The 12,217-nt window shown below is 44.9% G+C and overlaps 1 protein-coding gene across 1 annotated transcript; it reads right to left on the minus strand.

The window, feature by feature from the left end:
• Window positions 1-895: 895 nt before the first annotated feature.
• On the minus strand, window positions 896-10,865 carry sik1 (salt-inducible kinase 1). The gene is made up of 14 exons (XM_072396874.1): window positions 10,594-10,865; window positions 9,927-10,126; window positions 9,701-9,817; window positions 6,791-6,854; window positions 6,511-6,672; window positions 6,034-6,158; window positions 5,813-5,936; window positions 5,490-5,710; window positions 5,185-5,334; window positions 4,978-5,088; window positions 4,648-4,873; window positions 4,306-4,560; window positions 3,997-4,186; window positions 896-3,717 (listed from the first exon to the last, which is right to left on the minus strand). The coding sequence occupies exons 2-14, from the start codon at window positions 10,077-10,079 to the stop codon at window positions 3,198-3,200; spliced, it is 2,418 nt and encodes an 805-aa protein (XP_072252975.1). The 5' UTR covers window positions 10,080-10,126; window positions 10,594-10,865; the 3' UTR covers window positions 896-3,197.
• Between the last annotated feature and the right edge of the window lie 1,352 nt (window positions 10,866-12,217).

The raw sequence follows: 12,217 nt of genomic DNA on the forward strand, positions 1-12,217 counted from the left end.
CTTCTGGCTATGTGACATTTACAATTAGACTGCATGAAGTACATAAGTCATCTAAACTGCATTTAAAACAAGGAATAAGCAGCAGATTGCCACTCATTGGTATTTAGAGCATGTTCTTTAGCTGATATGAGATCACGGCTGCAGCAGGCAGCAGATGATGGCTGATGTGTTTGTGGCAGCTGGAACTGTAATGAACAGAGCTCCTTTCAAGCTGAGCCCTCACGAGCAGCTTCCTAACGGTCGTGGGGCAAATGTCAAGCCATATGCAGCACGTGGTAATATGAGTCAGTGAAGTGGCCTCTAACACTGTGAATCTGTACATGCAGCAGGCAGCAAAGCGACACATTTCAGCCCTGCAGAAAATTAGAAAGACTTTCTTACTTTCTTATTTAACTGGATATAATGAGCGGGAGAGGGGGGGTGGGGGAGTGCAGCAGAGTTCACTTGGCTCATGGACAGTTTGGCTTCTCGTGTTGCAGTTGCGTCATTCGACTCCTACATGGCTCTTCTTGACAGACGTCAGACACCTGCATCTTCAGCAGGAGGGTCATCAGGGTGCGATACATCATAGTCAGCGTCACTCTACAACACAGCATGACCATCAACAGGAAGCCTCGTCATTAGTTTGTGAAAGAGGATTGGGAAGTGTTATATCCAGTAAATACTGAACGTTACTGCCAAGAGTTTGTCATCTTGTACCATCTGTATTCAATTCTTCCTGTAATATCAGTGTTGATATGCTCATGTATTGGTAGGTGCATAAGTGAAGTGTAAAAGGGTTTAAGACACCTTGCATGACTATTCATTTCAAACAGGAACTTGATCTAAAGATTCGATAAAGTGGAGCATGAAAATGTTAATATGATCCAAAGAAGCAGGGAAAGGACAAAAACAGTTTAGGAAGTGAACTTTATTCAAATAAATAGCCACATAAATACACAATCTTTCCTGAACATTTTCTCTCCTTCCCTTCCTCTGTCTGTTCTTCCTCTTCACACTCACTCACACATCCACACACACACACACATTTGTGGTCATGCTCACGCAGTCAAGTAACAAATAAAAAAAAAAAACACAAAATACTTCTTATTATCCAAAGTTTATCAAAAGGGTCATCTAAGAGATTTGCATCAAGTCTTAGTGTTTCAACAGTTACTGTGACTTTTTTTTCCATCATGAGAAACAAAAATCAATAACAAGGAATACGAATAAAGTGCAAATTTTGCTTCGGTTTAAACAGCAAGCTCAAAGGTCAAAGTAAATATCAGAGGGGCTTCTGGGTGAATGGCCGCTAATGGAGCCACCCATCGCTCTTTCTTCAGCGTCTTGAGCGGAGATGGAGAACTCTGATCGTTTGTTCGGACAAAGGCACAAGTGTCGGTGGTGAGTGCAGTCAACCAAAAGCCGTAGGGCGGAAATGTCAACACTGCATGTTTCCAAGGTAGAACTTGGTAAAAACACTGCTTTCCTACAAAAAGTTTCACAGATACAAGAGAACTAAACTTACAACACACACCGCTCACTGCTTTTTACACGTCATCTGAACTGTCGGCACAAATACATTTCTAGCCACTGAATAAAGTTAAACTTCCTGCACAATATGGTATTGCTATGTTGTGATTTTTTTTTTTTTGGTTTAGTTTTTTTTTCTTCCTCTTTTCTAGAAAAGTAAAAAAAAAAAAAAAAAAAAAAGAACACCACCATGGTCCTGATAGTAACAGCTAGAGATATCGACAGTAGGTGTAGCGTTTGGATGTGGTGGCAGCGGGAGCTTTTCTCACAGCAAAAGGTGAGGAGATCATAGGAAAACGGGAGCCAACCACCGTGCTACATCTCGAGACAGCATTTAAAGATAACGTCAGTAGTGTGTTAATAGTTTTGATAGATCACCAATGCTTTGTGCTGTTCACTCTTTGGTAAACCCCAAAAAAATCTTCCTTTCAGTTAAAGAACTACAAGCATGCTGCAGTACACACACACACACACACACACACGCACACACACATACACACAAAAGCAGCATTTTTTTAAATGCCTTCCACTAAATCACTACACTGTAATGTTGCTGTGTTACATAACAAGTACCTTTTACAGTCGGCTAGCTAGCAAAAGATCAAACATAGTAAAAGCAAAAAAAAAAACGAAAAACCTCAGGCAAACATACAGGTAATTCTGATCATTCTAGGCAGAACCTCATCTTTCCATTGTTACTCCATGTAAAATATTGCACTGTTCCCGCAGTCTTTGTTCTGTCCATATGAAAAACACGTATCCTCTGAAAGTCTGGGATTGACATCACCTTGTTTGTGGATTTTGAAGAGTTTTGAAATTGTTACCTTGTTGCCTGAGGAGGTAGTGAAAGCAACTGACATGAAGGTGCTGAGCAAAAACACACAAAAGTTTCCTTCTACCGAGCTGACTGATGTACCTGTTGTGCTTTTCTCACTCAGCGATACTCTACGTTCATTCAGTTTTAGCTGATGAGGACGTCACACCCTTTTGTCGCAGCTTGAGGTAAAAGTAGCATTTGCGTAGCTAAGATAACCTTGCGAGAGAAAAAAAGAAAAAGTCACAGTTTCAATACAAATCAAAATCCTTCAGTGAACGTCCGTAAGCTCGGGCACGGTACTGCATGTCCATTGCGCTGCTACGGAGAAATGTCTCTCTTCAGAAAGGCGAACAAAGTGGGGAGAATGAATAAAGAAAGAATTTTGGTCTTCCGTCCTGGCAAGTGAAAAACATACGCAGAACTTATTCAAAACGGCTAAAAACGATCTGAGGAGGAAGCCTTCCTATTTAAAAAAACAACAAAACAATACAAAAATTTAACTTAGACAGCATTAAAACATGTGAGAGACAACGTATCGGCTAATGTCAGCTCTTGTTTCATTCAAGTGAGTCTGTCAGAGAGCTGGAAGAGTCTTTCAGTCTATTATTGCTTCTCTGGCTGCCCAAACCTAACGCCTCATCCAGAGTTTGGTTATTGCTTAGTCTTTAGCTTATATGATCTCAGAAACATACACACAATGAACACATATGTTTGCACACATTCTCACATGTGTACCCCATTGTAAATAATGTGTAAGTTTGCCGCTTGCATCGTCTTTTTGTTCTTCTTCCTCACTTGTGCTCTTTTCTTCTAGGCTTCACATCAAGTCATCTTTCCTGTGACCGGTGAGATCATGAGGGCCGATGTTTTACTTCACCATCACACAGCTACTGAGCTGCTGCTGTCCGGCTAGAACCAGCTCCTGCATGCTTGAATCTCCGCCGGGGGTCGAGGGCCTGCCCCACATGGCTGGTTTGGATGGGATGAGGAGGGAAACCTGCGTTGCAGACTGATGCTGCTGCTGTTGGAGGCCGGTGTAAGGGTGAGGGTGGGGTTGCTGGCTGATGTGCAGACGTGCCTCGAGAAGGTAGGCAGCGGACGCCACAGGCGACAGTGAGGAGGTGTAGCAGGATGAAGAGGACAAGGAGCAGCCAGAGTAGGAAGTCTCGAGGTTTTGATGCCAGGGGCCCCGCTGTAGACCTGCCGAAGCTTGCTGAGGAGGCAGGGTGGACTGGGCGGGGCTATCAAACATGGAGGGGGAAGCAAATATGGAAGTAGGTGGAGGTGAGGGCGACTGCTGCTGTGTCAGGAAGAGCAGAGGATTCTGGGTAGGGCCTGTTTGAGTGGCTTGGACCTGAGGCTGTGGTTGGTGCTGAATCTGCAGCATCCTGGAAACAGACAAAAGATCAGATTAAGTACTGAGTCTGGACAAAATCATGACAGCTGCATCCTCAAAATCCAACTTAAGCCTAACTGTTTTCATTCTGTACCTGATCAGCTCATAAAAGTAGAAACAATCACCACTAAAATTCCTTTGTAAACGAGGGAAAACCCTGATTTTCAGGGAAGTTCTGCATGAGTAGAACATCTACTCTCACAATTTGAAAACGTCTAATTGACCCATGGGCTTTAATAATAGTGTGCTTTCATGTAAAAGCGAGTCTCACCTTTGCTGGTGCAGCACCTCCTCCAGCATGCTGCGGTGCTCAGAGAGGGCCGGACCAATTGACCCTCGGCTGCCACGGTTACAGGCGGGTGGAGGAACAACCTGCCTTGTCAGACCCTTGATCTTATTTAATCCTAGAAGCCCTTTCGTGCGTGTGTTTTTCCTCAGCTGTTGGCGGAAAGCTTTGAGGCCTGTGGAAAGGCATGGGAAAATGTTACACAATACGCCCATGAAGCTCTAATGTGACAAAGCACAAACAAATACCAGCTTAGATAATGTGGGAGGTGCTTTTGTGGTCATGCTCCCGTACCTTGTGTAAGGGAGGTGTCTGAGGCTCTGCGACCCTCCTGGAAGCTGGCAGCGGGCAGGCTGCCCTGCGCCTGGGGCAGGAGGTGGGAGGAGAGAGCCAGGGGAGCTCCGGCATTCAGCAGAGCTCCACCTCCGGCCCCTGAGGCCAGAAGTGTCGACATCTCTCCCATAGCAGCGTGTAAGGAGGGGGCAGGACTGGATGAGGACTTCAGACAGCTGTCAGATGAGGCTCCATCTGAGGGACTAACCACAATGCCTAAAAAACAGGACAGGCCAGACATTAGATTCTATGCTGTTGGCAGAGTGAAGCTTATGTGTTTTCTCAAATGTTTATGACACTCACATGGAGGACTGCACTGGTGGAAACGGGCAGAAACCTCAGCCAGAGTGTGCCTTCGGGAGGTGGTAGTCGGTGGAAGCAGGGGGCCGAGAGTTTGAGTGGCCTCCTCCTCTTCCAGGTCTCTAGGCCGCACCTCCTCACTGATGCTCGTTTCCAGCAGGCTGTTGGGTGAAATTGAGCGGTTCCAGAGCAATCTGCTCAGGCTGGCCTCCACTGGGAACACTACACGCTGAAAATCAGAGGGACACAGACTGTTAGCCACTGAATGATAGGGGAGCGAGACAATGTATGTTCTTGTGGTCTATTAGTACAGCTTTTATCTAAAAGGCTTACCTGGAATAATCCGCCTTGGTCACACTCCACCTCTGAGAACACAGGAGGAGTGTTTTTGGCTGGAACTGAAAAAGCTGTAGTTCTAAAACTGTCGGTGGACTCCATTATCACCTAGGAGCAAGCAGAAAGCACCGAGCACTTTAGACTTCAAGCAGAGGGTTGGATCTAGACTAGCTTGAGCTCGCTACATCCAGATGGAGTGCTGACCTCTGGGGCGGTGGAGTCGGAGGTGCTCCTGGGTCTCTGGCTCCAGGTTCCACACTGACGACTGAGCTGCTGCGTGCGATGCTCTCGCACTCTCTCCAGCAGCAGGTAGTAAATAGCAGAGAAGTGATTGTAGCTGCTGCTCTGCAGAGACTGAGGGAAAGGAGAGTAGATTAGTGAGTGCATTCACAGAAAGAATTGTGGTAATATATTATGGATTTGACTAACAGTACTGAAAACCTCTTCTCTTGATGCTAACTGCCACCTAATCATTACCCCGCCCACTTCAATCTATCTAGCTCAGTCACCTCGATAGTCCTCTGGCGGTCGATGCCCAGTGTGTTCATGATGCCCAACACAGGCTCGCTGTAGTCGCCCAGGTTAGAGTTGTACTCTGTGAGGGAATGGCTCAGGGTCTGATGGGCGGCTGTAGGGTCCGCCAGCATCCAGCGGTGTTGCTTGATCTGGGCCACGGTGATCCTCTTGGCTGGATCCACCACCAGCATCTTACGGATCAGATTTTCACAGTCTGGAGGATGTAAACCACTCATCAGTCTCTGGTTGTGCTTAATTTACACAGAATTAGTAACCAGCGGTAATTGCTTTGATTACATGTCAGGATAATGGATACCTTGGGACATGAAGAAGGGGATTCTGAATCGTCCCTCCGTGACTCTCTGTCTGAGAGCAGGAAGGCTGGGTCCATCAAACGGAAGAGAGCCGCAGACGAGAACGTAAAGCACCACTCCAAGGCTCTGTGAAGAAAAGAGCAAGAATGAGGCTATAATCGCTCATTTTTAAAAAGGTGACTTATTCCTTCTTTAGCTTAAAATTTTCCTGTTGGAAGCTTACCCAAATGTCCAGCTGAGGTCCCTCATACTCTTTCCCCTCGAACACTTCAGGGGCAGCATAAGGTGGGCTGCCACACCATGTAGACAGTGGCTCTCCTGCATTGTAGAAGTTTCCAAATCCAAAGTCTACAAGGCAAAGACAGATGCAGATATAGATGTATTACTTAAGTATGTGACACTTCTCACACAAAGGAATGGCTGTTCTCCACTCTAAGGATTAAGTTGTTTTCATGAAAGAGTGTGCGCTTGATGCTGAGCTCATTTCCTCTGGTTAATATTAATCTGGTTAAAATGAGTTAATCATTCACATTTAATTAGCACGGAGACAGAACAACATTGATTTAATTAGAGCCGTTTAGGAATCCCAAAGCAGCAAATACTTCCTCGGAACAAATTAACTCTGTCTCACGTTGTACATCAGCTTCCTGCCAGCAAACTAGTAACCATAGTAACAGTAAACGATGTACTGCGGGCTTACCAGCCAGTTTGATGTTCATGTTGGCATCCAGCAGCAGGTTCTCGGTTTTTAGGTCGCGGTGAACGATATGGTGTCGATGGCAGTAATCCACCGCTGTGAGAATCTGCCAGAACTTTTTTCGTGCCTCATCTTCGCTCATGCGGCCATTTGAGGTCAGGTGGTCTGCAGGGATGGAGGATATTTTAGTTCAAGTCCACACGTGAGACAGGCGCATTGTGGGGTTCATCTGTCAGATTAATGGGGGTTAAACAGATGTAGCCTACATCAGATGGGAACTCACCAAACATCTCTCCATTCTTTGCATACTCTGTCACGATATACAGCATGTCTTTGGTCTCCATGACCTATGAGAAACAAAGAGGGAAAAACAAGTTCAAACCACCTGGATAATGGGAATAATGAACCGAAGAACACGTGTAATGGTAAAATCTGTTCCAAGTATTTCAGTGCAGCCCGCTCTGGTCACTTCTAACCACCAAAACCTCCTTCTCATATACTCGTTCCACACGTATTTAAAAAAAAAAACAACAAAAAAAACATTGACTTTCCAAGAACTTCCCTTTTACATAAGCCAGCCAACTTCCCGCATGAACTCTTATCATGACTTTAAATCCATTCACGTACGTCAACACAAACACAAAAGAGAAATGCTTCTTATACATACACGGACCAGCAGATTTAATGGTTGGGAATGTTTCCCCGAGGCTGATACTTGTTGGCAAACGAATGCTTGGTGTTGAGTTTCAAACTTCCCCTATCTCCTTATGTCAAAGAAATACTGTGATGGGTTCACACAGACTGTTCACATGGGTCCTGTCTTGTGTGTTTAAAACGGCGTACGTGCAGTCACTCAACACTGAGAGCACAGCGTGGGACGGGAAAAGACAGAATTCCCAGTCCTTTCCTGGAGCTCACAGATGGTCTCCATTTCCCTTGAGAGGCCTCTAGGACAGAGGAGTTGAGCTGAAAGGCTGCACAACAAAGCAATTTTCGTCATACGACAAAGGCCTGTGTGGATAATGCTGCAGGCCAGCGCTGAACTAAATAACACCAAATTCCACTGAATGGAAGGGCTTTATTCTTTCCAGCCACCGGGCTCTTAAGAAAAGCCAGGAGAGAACATTCAATACACCCACGTCACCGAGGAGGAAATAGTCTTTATCTGCGAGATAGGACAGATCTCTGGAGCTCAGTCACCTTGAGGTGATGCTCACGTCACAGCTGTGAAGAACAGACATGGCATGTCAAGAGCCACATCCACGAATCAGTATTCTTCCTTTCCAGCTTTAAAGATGCATCTTTGTCGGTCTAATGCTTGAACAAATTTAGGTTTCACAACATGGCAACTCAGAGTTTATACTCAGCCTGCTACAAGTGGTAAGTGTGTAATAGATACAAGGTCAGAGAGCAGCTGAGGCAAACAGGAGAGGAGAGGCTTCAACGATCCTTAACTATAGAGGCTAAATGCATCTTGTTCCCGTGAGCCTGGTGACAGAGTGGGAGCAGCAGTCGATTTGTCAGACCAGAGGTCTCAAAAGGAGCCCAAAAAACTGCGCAAAGACGATGATGTCGCTCTTGAATCACAAGACTGTCTTATGCCACAGGAAGAGGGGAATGAGGTTATGCAGTGGTACGTAAGATAAAGCATCAACCATCTGACTAGCATCACCTCGGACAACCCAAGGGCATGAGGTGAGCATCACACAGGATGTAGGCTGAAGTCAGACCGCAGAGCAGTAAGACCAGCCGGGTGATGCAGCCTTACGGTTTATTATCGGTTAAGACTTGGATAACTGCACAAAGTACATGTGACTACATGTGACAAGACGACACGTTTTTAAGGAAAGAGCCCAAGAATGATTTATGTGCATGTCTGACAGTAGCTGTAAAACACAACATACCCAGAAGCTTTCATCAGCTCTATTTCAACAAAGACATTTTGATATTTGAAATAAAATAATGAAATTTGTTCCCACGCTTCTAGTTCTGACGTAAATGGAAGAGATGAAAGTGCAATATTTCCTCAATCATTCTATGACGGTGCTGTTTCACATATACTCTTTGTGTTGCTGCATGATCAATACGAGGGAACAGAGCCAGAATTAAACCAGCACTGCAACTGAAATGTCCAAAACATAAAGACATTTATGTTAAAAATATATACCTCAACGATCATTCAGCTACCGTAAACGGCCACCAATCAATTCAGTATTTGGCTAGTGATTGTTTCAGCTTCACATTTCATCAAATGCTCTTCTGCTAATGAGGGAAATTATTGTGGGGCTTCTGAGAAAAACAATGTCTTGCCCTCATTATTGCAGTCCAGACATGATTTCCCAATCAGAGCTTTCTCGGCTGCTTAAAACCGGGCGTCAGGTTATCCTCAAAAGCAGCGAAAGAAAAGAAAAGAAAAAAAATGTGTGTGTTTGTTTGCACGGGTGAGTGTTTGTGTGTTTGTTGCCAGACCCGTGCCAAAGTGCTTGCGAGGTCAGCTGAGTGGGGAAAAAGCCGATTCCTCCCGCTAAGTCTTCAATTTGATTAGGAGTAAAGCAGCGCTTTGTGGAGCGGCCTTCACGTGACGGGCAGACACATTGCGCTTGGCTTTAACAGGTGCTAATTGGGCTCAACGCTATCCTGTGCACACTACCACTCACCCGACTGTTCTTTTACCCATAACACTGCAATCACCTCTACAGTGCCATTATATAGCTGCAAAAATTAGAGAAATGCATTGTTCCCACCACTGACTAGTGCCCATAACTGTCCTTGCACTTCAACTCTCTGTATCACACACACCCCCACGCACACACACACACACACACACCCACACACACACAGATGCAGAGGTCAAAAGGGATTGCACTAATACTGTTGTGCTGTACTTATGATTCAGAGTACTCAGAGAATCAGCAGCTCACCACAAGCTTTTCAAAACCACTTAGGTAGCAAATGCCACTTATTTTTGTCACCCATTAATGCCACTGCTGCATCCACACATCTGCGACGCCTTGCAGTAACAGTGTGTGTGAATTTGAAAAAATCTTTTATCTAAAAAAAAAAAAAAAATCCACACCGCATTCATGCATGCATTCAGACGGGCTCCTCTGCACAGGGCGCCAGCACAATCCAGCATTCAAGCACACGCAAGGCAAAACAGCAGCAATTCGGAGAGGCTGAAGATAATTCCCACCTGGTAGAGTTTGATGATATGGGGGTGGTTCAGCAGCTTCATTATCTGCACCTCTCTGTAAATCTTCTCCAGGTTAGAGGGATTCAGCCTGGTCTTATCGATGATCTTTATGGCCACCTGAAATACATATATATAGAAATACATTTACAGCATGCAAATTTAAAAAAAAATAAAACATGCATCATAAAAATGACTGCAAATCCAGATGTTGGGAAATGCTGCCGACCTGTGTTTTGGTGACTTTGTGTTTGGCCAGTTTCACCACTGCAAAGTTTCCTTTACCCAGGGTGCGGATGATCTCATAGAAGCCAACCTGCAGGGGCCTCCCTTGGGCAGAGCTGGGCTGAGCAGCCCTGCTGGTCTCTGTCATGATCACCATGGTGCAACAACTGTAGTCACAACGTTGGGATAAAAGAAGGTTTGTACCTGCAGAGACCGACACAGAGGTGCATATTGTGAATATCTCCAGTGCTGACAGAAATTTATTTGTCGCGTTTCATTTCTTAAATCAACGTATAAAGAGCCAGCGTGAAACATTTGTCGTAAAAATGAATAGTTATTTTTTTTTGTTTAATTTTTTTGTGGCATGGCAGCTTGGAGTTAGACGTTCGTAAATGATAGTAAGTCAAAAACACATCTTCGCTGGAATTTCAGTTGTAAACAAAGCTTTAAAGCTGATCGGTATTCTGTGAAAATATAATTTATTGTGGAGCCCTCATTTAGCGACAAAATCTGGATACTGTCTTTTTTGTGGAATGAAAGTAAGAGAAAAATGAAGCAGAATTAACCAAACCCGAAGATAAAGCTTTTGGCTGAAGAAGAAAAATGACAATTTATTTGCAGACTAAATATGAACTCGTAAAACGTGGGAGTTCTTAAAGTGCAAGTCTTACCTTAAAATGACATAAACCGCCTTCTCACACAGTTCAGACAGCCGTGTGACAAAAAGTAAACCATTCCACCAGGGCAACGGATCACAAACACATTGCAGGGGAAAACCAGTGGGAAACCGCGCGGAGAAACTTTTCCTCCCGTCCTCACTGCTGAGTTAAAACAACAAGTCTGTCGGCCCGGGACTGCGATGCGGCCGGTGTGTGCCTGTGAGCTCCGCCGGAATGCAGAGCTGAGGGCTTCGGCACTCACAGGGGGGAACTCCTCCTCCTCCTCTTCCCTCCCTCTCCTCGCTCCGCCACCATAACAAATTGATACCCACCTTATTAACGTCACACCCGCGTCAGAGCTCCGAGCTGGGTGCAAGGCAAGGCCGGACCCGAGCGCAAGGCAAGGGTTGCCGAGCAACCGCGCGGCTCAGGCGCACGGTGACGCGAGTGCTGATGGAGGGGTTGCTTGGCGATGGGGACGGTGACGTCAGTCGTAGAGATGTGTCACCACGTGATGTTTCCCTTTGCCGGGCTGGAGCTCGCGGGCCAGCCTCGCTCTCACTATTCCTCTTGCAGAGAGGCTGCGCGCGCGGATTCAGCAGGAGAAGAAACAGAAAGCAACTGGTGATCCTCTGGTGATTGTTCACGTATATATACTGTACGCGTGAAAAATGCACGTTAATAACTGCAAAAGACATGCACATAACATTCTATCTATTTAGACTTATTGCACTTACTAATACTTTAAGTCTTAAAAGTCAAGTCTAATTTTAAGTTTCTATAAGCAATTACCCAGTTATTTGATGATAATAAAATTATTTTCTTTTCTCTCCGAAATTTTGTTTAGTTCTGACAAAAAGTGTACGTTGCACTTCACGTGTTCACCAAAAAAGAATATATTCTTAGTACAGAAGTACATAGTTGATAACTGTATAATCTGTAAAATTGGCATTCATCTAGCATGCATCTACTAGACTGTGTGTGTGTGCGTGTGGGGGGGGATTAGTAAAAGTAGGAGATTACTTTGACTACTTTAAATGTAGCTTGCACATCGTTCAGCTCAGTGCTTCCCGATTTGTCGAGGTCAGAAGCCTCCTGGGGGTTGGGGTGGAATGGTGGGGTCACCAAGAAAAATCTTTGGGGTCATGAAACTATTATTGTGCACAGCAATAAGAGACAAATCCCTGTGATACAGATATGAATGCTATTGCTTTGCTGCCGGTTTAAATGCTGGTAATGTGTTTTAACAGATTCGTGTCTTACTTTCTAGCAGAATTTGAGATTTTTTTGAGGTGATCATTTTGATGATGGTATAAGAGGATGGGTATAGCTGATTAAATGTGCCAGTAAAATGAAAGATATGACAGATATGCCTCTAGATAGTCGATGACATCAAAATAGTCCTTGGATATGATGCACCCAATATCAGCTTTACCCTGCTGATTTTCAGTACTGAGGGTGTGTGGCTTCCTTCGCCTCTACTTCTCACTGAGCTGCAGCTTAAAGCTTACTGGGGATTTTCCTCTGGTGGTGCCATTTTGTATTCAGTACAATAGCAGAGAACACAGGACATATTCACTGCAAATTAAAGCTGGTGTTTGTGCGTGTTTGTGTTGTTGCTTGGCAAACCTCCTCT

The sequence above is a fragment of the Leuresthes tenuis genome, unplaced genomic scaffold (assembly GCF_036924035.1).
Source record: "Leuresthes tenuis unplaced genomic scaffold, fLeuTen1.0.hap1 SCAF_12, whole genome shotgun sequence".
Lineage (NCBI taxonomy): Eukaryota > Metazoa > Chordata > Actinopteri > Atheriniformes > Atherinopsidae > Leuresthes > Leuresthes tenuis.